The sequence below is a fragment of the Hermetia illucens genome, chromosome 1 (assembly GCF_905115235.1).
Source record: "Hermetia illucens chromosome 1, iHerIll2.2.curated.20191125, whole genome shotgun sequence".
NCBI lineage: Eukaryota > Metazoa > Arthropoda > Insecta > Diptera > Stratiomyidae > Hermetia > Hermetia illucens.
Window position 1 is genome coordinate 189,438,720 of NC_051849.1, and position 8,369 is coordinate 189,447,088.

The 8,369-nt window shown below is 42.1% G+C and overlaps 1 protein-coding gene across 1 annotated transcript; it reads left to right on the plus strand.

The window, feature by feature from the left end:
* The first annotated feature begins 6,662 nt into the window (after positions 1 to 6,662).
* Positions 6,663 to 7,268, plus strand: LOC119647023. Its single transcript, XM_038047763.1, has one exon. The coding sequence runs from the start codon at positions 6,663 to 6,665 to the stop codon at positions 7,266 to 7,268; it is 606 nt and encodes a 201-aa protein (XP_037903691.1).
* The last annotated feature ends 1,101 nt before the right edge of the window (positions 7,269 to 8,369 follow it).

Sequence of the window (8,369 nt, forward strand, 5' to 3'; positions counted from 1 at the left end):
GTATTCAAATTTTGTAACTAACACGACCCTACACAAATTGGTAAGCCTGCCATACATGATTCGGCTGAACTGTCAGTTACACCTGAACAGACAGAACGAATTACGGTTAGGGTCCCTTTTTGAAAATATCAACAGAACATGTGCGGAACATCTTTCACAATCAATCAATCATACGATCAAAAACCATCACACGATCAAAAACAACGACGTGATCCGAGACGCCGGTTAAAGCTGTTTTAGAGTAATCTTAAAGAATTCTTGAGACGGTATGCGACCACGGACAAAACATGGATGCACTGCAGTCCAATATGCAACTAGGAGTAAGGGAAAATCGGCCGAACGGTCCAAAAAAAAATCTCGGTTTTTTACCAAGGTCCACCAATTTGATATTTCTAAAAGTTGTTTGGCGTACTGGCCTACGTCATTGTTCCATCTCAGGCAGGATCTGTCTCGTCTTCCTTCTCTACCATAAATATTGCCCATATAGACTTTCCGCGTTGGATCATCCTCATCCGTACGAATTAAATGACCCGTCCACTGCAACCTATTGAGCCGGATTTTGTCCACAACCGGACAAATGCCATGGTATCGCTCATAGATTTCGTCGTTATGTAGGCTACGGAATCATCCATCCTCATGTAGTGGGCCAAAAATTCTTCGGAGGATTCTTCTCTCGAACGCGGTCAATAGTTAGCAATTTTTTTGCTAAGAACCCAAGTCTCCGAAGAACACATTAGGACTGGCAAGATCATAGTCTTGCACAGTACGAGTGGTGAGAAATAGGTTCCGCTGGCTGCTAACAATCGTGCGCGGATTTCGTCGTCGTAGCTGTTATCGGTTGTGATTTTCGACCCTAGATAGGAGAAATTATCGACGGTTTCAAAGTTGTAATCATAGTTGATGTTGTTGCCTCTTTGGTTTTTTGTGCTGACCTTTCCACCATATATTCCGTCTTGCCTTCGTCTTTCAGGCTGAAGGGAGCAACCTGCATGGCTGACGAGCGATTGACGGTATCACAATCTGTAGCTGTAGTTAAGCTGCACTGAGAACGTTGAGCAGTCCTTTGATCGTTTCAAATATTGTTCAGGAATGTAGAAATCGATTGAACTCTGTTTGTAGATTCAATACGGTGGAACTACTCTGAGCATCCTGTTATTGTGGTGTAGGAGGAAATGAAATCTTGGATGCTTTAGCAAAAGAGAGTTTAATTTCCCCCATACCTGGACCGAAACCAGTAATTGGGGTGTCAGTAGCATTAGCTAATGCTGCTATTAAAAACTGGGAACAAGCCTCCCATAATGACAGGTGGCTGACCCTTAATGCTGCTAAACACACCAAACTTTTCCTGTCAGAACCAAACAAACATAGGACAAAGTTTATCCTGTCGAAGAACAGGAAGACTTGCAGGAGAATTATGGGCATTCTGACTGACCATGATTCACTAGCTGGGTATATGTTCAAAATAGGAATACTCCAAGATGATCCTGTAATGAGGAGGTGGAATCCACGGAACATTTTCTATGTGGGTGCCTCGGCTATGAACGCACCAGACATCAGATTTTTGGTACTGATAATTTTTTTGATTCTGCAACGTGATACTCCGTTGGACGGGGGGGTCGAGTACAATGGACCACTAGGGTCTGAGTGCTCACAGACTTTCCTCTCCCCACCTCATACACAACCAGATGTCTTTTGTTTAATTTATTTAGTAAATGTAAAAGATAGAAATGAAACACTACCCTTTAAAGTTGGGGAAGGATCCCCTTTGCGGGCAGTCCTACAAGATATATGTACATTGAAGTTAAAGTTTTGTCGGGAAACATTGAAAGAAACTTTCGCAAGTTGCAAGGACCAACAACTAACGGTCAGGGAAAGAAAGAGTTTAGAACTAGGAGGTATGAGAAGTATCTTCTTCATTTAATTAAAACCAAAGCTAAAATTTTCCATCTGAATTGTAGTTATATGCGAACCACACTGTGAATGTGATCAGATAAAATATGAGGTAAAGGCGAAAATTGTTCATCCTCTTTTCGTTCCTCTCGCCAAATTAGGACGTTTACATGAGTGGAAACAAGGCTACTGTTTTGCAAAGACTAGCTTTTTTTAAATAGAACAATATCAAACAAAATGAAATGTGAAATATCTAAAATAAACGCAAATTCAGCATCAAATATACAAATAAACTAAATAGAAAAATTTAATCTAATCCAATAAATTACTATGCAAAAATAGAAAAACTTCTCAAGAAAAATTTTGGTTATTAATGAGGTGGGTGTAATTTAGTATCGATGGCAATAAATTGAATCAACGTGTCGTCTGAACTTACGTCTTCAGATAATGTTCTAGCAGAAATAAATTGCTGTCAGACAGTAGAATGTAAAACAAAAGATTCAAAATCTTCTTACATACAATTTTGTTGACGTCAAGTGAATTTCGTGTCCAGAAGCAGTAAATGGTTGAAGAAATTGCTAAAAGATATCGGACTGAATCGGGAATGCAGACAAGTCCATTTGGTAAATGAGGTGGATCCGATACACTTGCAACAGCGGAAATGCCTTTCAAATGGAATGCAGTGTTCGTCGTGGACAGGAATGTCTACCTTTAACAAAATTTATATATTTTAGTTTGTATTTTGTATTCCGAGCGGAAAATAGCAATTTCTCTGTTGATAAATTTGGCTATTTCATGCAAATCAGTTCGGAAGAAAATCAAGAATGATAGCTGCTCTACCTTAGGGTGAAAGACATACCTGAATATCGATGAAAAATGTTTAAATAATGAGAGAAACTACTAAAGATATAAAAGTTTAGTATTCAGATGAAAAAATTATACTTTTAGGATTAGGTTTGAAGCTTTATTTTGGAGGTTGCTTTTACTATGTTATTTGAATCTTTAGGACTCGATACAGCGCAACACGACGGAATATTGCGTGTTGTATTGGCAGGATATGCGTATTAAAAACATTATTAGACAAATATCTGTTTCCAATGAACATTCATTCGTTTCAGGCAAACCTTTGTAACAGACAAGCATCTGTGCTTGCCTCTGACAAATGACTATGCCTGTCTCCAACATCAGACAGACATACAAGTGTGGGTACGTCAGACAAATTTTCGCTTTTGAAGCGTACATCACGACAATGGTCACTTACGAAATGCAACCTACTCGTATATACGAGTATGTATGTATCCTCATGAAATGGGAATATTGGTATACTTGTGCGCATTCCAGTTTACCATTTCGGCTTGCTAGGCACGTGCTCGTAGATATGATATGTGTATATGCTTACAAATCGAAAGCAATCGACCTCATGCCCATTTCGAGTCATCGTGAGGGGTTGTTTGCACTTTGTATATTGTAGGCATTTATGCTTACGGTACGGGGAGTGATGTCCCTGAGGTGCCTGAGTAAGTGGTTCTGATCCCCTAGCTGGCTTAATAACCGCGTCCCAGGTAGTAGCCTCGAGAAAGTTTCTTGGTGAAAAGCGAACTGCTAATGAGTCCCCTGAGCTGTCGGCAACTCCTTGTCGACGTCGATGGGGTGATGTGAGCCTAGCTCTGCCAAGGTAGTAGTTGTGGCGTTTATCAGTAGCCAGCTCCTTCGGGACCTTGGTCGAGTAGTGTGCATTGAACCGGTATTAGTAGACCGCGTTTGCCTCAAGCGAGCGTTGATCCGTTCGTGAGTTCCGGGATCAACTAATCGTAGGTCAAGCCTCAGGGAACTGGGGCAAGGGCTTTGTCCCCGAGGGTATACCCGTTCCTGACGGCCGTTCCCTTGCACACGATGAAAAACTTAAATGACGAACAAAAACAAAACAATCGAGGAGTCAGTGGAAATGGAAAGTGAGCTGGCTGCGTTTATACGCACAAGCGACGAAACAAGCGATAACAACACGTTACGTTATTAGAAAAACCTTTGCTTACAATTAAGGCGGATACGAAAGACGGAGCATTAAAAGAAAAGGTGGGGTGACGAAGCAGGATTAGACTTCCAGCTCTGCTTATTAAGCAAACGGAAGGCAAGACTTTTGCGAAAGTACTTAGTGAAATTCTTTACAAGATCGAACCGGAAGCGGAGCGAAAGTGTCTTCCATTCGTAAAACTGAGGATGGTGAAGTCCTAGTCGAACTAGGCCCGAGGACAAGAAATAAAGTTACGTTCTGTGAGGCAGTTAAGGGACTCCTGGGAGGAAGAGCTTTGGTTTCCAGGTTAGAACCCACGTGTTCTTTGGAAATCCCACACAATAATTGCTTCACAGAAAGGAACGAGGTAGAAGAGGTGGCTGTCGAAGACTCGGTATATTGATGCAACGAGTAAGTGGGTGGATGACTACTCATGGTTTTAACTTTAGACTGGAAAAAAACTGAAGTAGTCAATCTGCCCAAAAAGAAAATTCCAACCCTGCGTCGTAATCGAGTCAAAACCAACGGTAAAGTACCTTGGGCTGACTCTTAACTCAAAGGTGAGCTTTTTGAGCAGATCAAAGCAGCAGCGAACAAGGTTGCAGCTGGAGTTTCGGCGTTTAGTAGGCTAATGGCAAATATTGGGGGTCCTACATCTAGCAGAGGACGTCTCCTGATAAGTTCAACGGAGTCTGTCCTGCCTTAGGGCGCAGGCATATGGGCTGATGCTTTTGGCAAGGAGGTATATCGAAGGAGCTTCGCGTAAATATAGAGGCGGAGAGCTTTGCGGATAGCGTCTGCGTACCCTCTCTGAAGCGGTAAGCCATATACAAGCGCAAGGGAAATGAGCCAAGGGAGGTGGTTGCTCGCGAAGAACGGCAACACACTTTAGACGAGTGGCAGCTCTCTTGGTAAAATGAAACTGGATGTAGAAGGACTGCGCGGTTCATCGGTAACTTAGGTCCGTGGCTGAATCGGAAGCATGGTGAGACTAACTATTTCCTTACCCAGTTCTTAAGTGGGCATGGAGGTTTTCAGTCTTACCTGCACAAGATTGGAAAGGCACAAACTCCGGATTGTGCGTTTTGCAATTTAGTTCTGGATAACGCCCATCAAACTTTTTTTTCTTGTGGAAGGTGTGACGGGATTCGTCAGCAGTTCTATTTAAACAGGGGGGGGGGATCTCTCTCCAGACAGCATTGCCGAGGAGGTGCTGACGCGTGCTGACAGGTGGAGTCGTGCTGCCCATTAAGTCCGGGTCCTTCTTGTTGCTAAGAAGATGGAGTACGACCGGTAGAGAAGTCGGCTGGCAGGGGGTTCCTTGAACTGACAATTCCCTTCCTCCGCTCCACTCCTGGAAGGAATTTCCTGATTTGAAGATTCCGCAAGGTGAGAGAGTTCAGGGACTAGCCTGGAGTAATATGACAAACGGTTCCAGGCTAGCGCTCTGACGATGGAGAGGTGTTTAGTTGGTAGTCCGACAACGTGCCATTCCGGGAGTCCAACAGACTGTGCGTAAATGCATTCACCTCCCCTACCCCAAAGAGAAATATCTACGATCGTGGTAACAATAAGCTGAAATGTGAATTGAAATGAGCATTAAAATATTTTTGTCTTGCAACCACAGCCGTAATTGGCGCATCTCGTTGTCATGACCACTCTAATTACAGCCATGTAATAATAATTAAACCATTTTGAAGGTTGTGTGTAAAACAAAACCTTCTTAAAATCGGTTTACGGTCTCTCTGTCTGTCCGTCTCCCTGTCTTTCTGTCTGCCGCACGCATATTTCTCAGAGACGGTTGTATCAATTGACCGGTTAGAAGATGGGAACTGTGAACGCTCACACATATAGTGAGTTACATCATTCTACGTGGAATTTGAGGGGGTCCTCATACATGCAAAAGAAGGGTGTATTTTTTTTTTCATTTTTTCATCAAACGTAGTCATATCAAATGAAAAGTTATAATATTACTTCCCGAAGCCGGTCTTAATTTTGACATTTGTTGGAAAGGTGCGGAGCGCGGAGAATTCAAATTACACTATTTATAACTCAAGAACGGATGAACTGATTTGGCTGAAAATTGGTGAAGAGGTAGGTTATAACCAGGAGACGGACATAATATACTTTTTATCCCGCTCGACCGCGTTTCCGTGAAGTCCCTATAAAGCGTGGCATAACAAAGACGCATCTGACATGGAATAACAAAACGCAATTAACAACTAAACGTAATTTTATCTATGGTTAAGTAGAAAATTTGATAATATAAATTTTGTCAGAAATATATAATCATCAGTAATTTGCATTCTCTTTGAATCATTATTAACAATCCCGCGACCAAGACGATCGAATCTTTCCCGACAAGGCCGTAATGCAAGAAGGATACGAAACATTGCGAATGAAGTGACTGAAGAAGTACAGGGAATTGCCCGTGAAGAGCGCCGCGTTAGTATAGCTCGACTTCGTGCTTCTGAATCACAAGACCAAAGCGAGGCAGCCAATGAAACGGCTCGGTTGCCAATGGAAAATCGTCGAGCGAATAACAGAGACCAACAAGTAGATAATTTTTGACGTACAAGAAGAGATTTATCAAGTGCTGATTTGAATCGAGCAGCGTTTCGATATGATCGAGGGCAAGTGTTCCAAACGATAATCACGGAAATTAACGGCGGAGACCGTCACTGGCAACGATGGTTATCCACGGTATCGCCGTCGATCACCCGATGATAACGGTCGAACTGTCACAACAAAAGTGAAAAGAATGGATTTCGTTGTCGACAACAGTTGGGTTATTCCATACTCGCCACTTATTTCCAAAACGATCAAGACACATTGCAACGTTGAGTATTGCAATTCAGTAAAGTCCATAAAATACGTTTGCAAATATGTCACGAAAGACAGCGATATGGCGGTTTTTGACATCCAATCCTCCAATACCAACGATGAAATTGCGCGCTATCAAGTTGGTCTTTATGTGAACTGCAATGAAGCGATTTGGCGTATATTCCCATTCCCTATTCACAAACGTCATCCTATTGTTGTGCATTTGGCAGTGCATCTGGAGAATGATCAACGAGTATATTTCACGACTTCGAATGTTGCTCAACGTGCTGAAACACCTCCAGCGACAACATTGAGCAGTTTCTTTGCCATCTGCCAAAACGATCCGTTTGCACGAACTTTGATTTACTGGGAGGTGCCACGTTATTACACTTGGAATGATTCATCGAAGAATTTTCAACGACGGAAGCAAGACGATACGGTTCCTGGTTATCCGGATGTGCGTTCTACTGATGCTCTTGGTCGTATGTATACAGTTGATCCAAAGAATGATGAATGCTTCTATTTGGGATACGACAATCGTTGAAGCTATTATCTCTGCATCTTCAAGTCAGATACGCACATTATTTGCAATCATCATTTCGACATGCTTTCCATCGAACCCATCTAACCTGTGACATACTCGTAAATGCAAGGATAATATGTCAGAAGATACTCGTATTTGACAACAAATACGTGTCAGTTCCAGAAATCCCGATCTTGAGATGAATGAAGACATGTGCTACCTTATGTGCGGTAATTTATTAGTCAGGTTAGGAATGTCAGCGCCAAATCGCGAAATGAATGACGCATTTAATAGAGAATTGCAACGGGAGCGTGAATATGATCACCAGGAATTAGATTTAGTAGGAAGTAGGAAGTTTATGATACATTAATGAAGGCAATTGATGATGGAAATGGTGGTTTATATTTCCTGGATGCCCCTGGCGGAACTGGTCAGACATTCCTCATGTCAGTAGTTTTAGCGACTGTTCGTGCGAGATCCAACATTGCGCCTGCAATTGCTTCTTCTGGAATAGCAGGCACATTGTTAGAAGGATGCCGTACCGTTCATTCAGCATTAAAATTGCCGTTAAATCTTCAAACTATTGAAGAACCAAAATGTAATATTTCAAAAAACTCCGCAATGGCCAAAGTTTTATCAGCCACGAAAATCATCATCTGGGACGAATGCACAATGGCGCATAAACGTGCATTAGAAGCACTTAACCGAAGATTGAAAGATCTACGCAATGACTCGAGATGTTTTGGAGGCGCAATGATTTTAGTGTCTGGCGATTTCGGGCAAATGCTCCTAGTAATTCCAGGATCAACGGCTCCCGACGAAATAAACACTTGCCTCAAATCATCGAATCTATGGCGCTATGTGAAGAAATCCAGCTGACAACAAACATGAGAGTTGCATTACTTAATGATACATCTGCTGAAGATTTTTGTGAGCAATTGCTGATTATCGGTAATGGTCGAGTACCTGTCAACAAATCGAGCGAATTGACTTCATTTCCTCAGAATTTCTGTAACTTTGTCTCATCGAAAGACGAACTTATTAACAAAGTATTCCCAAACATCATTACTAACCACAAAAACAAGGAATCGTTGAGTTAGCGAGCAATTTTAGTGGCTAAGA

Bases quoted from the DNA above. Each gene is read 5' to 3' on its own strand.
- LOC119647023 (XM_038047763.1), top strand. From the start codon at position 6,663: ATGGATTTCGTTGTCGACAACAGTTGGGTTATTCCATACTCGCCACTT.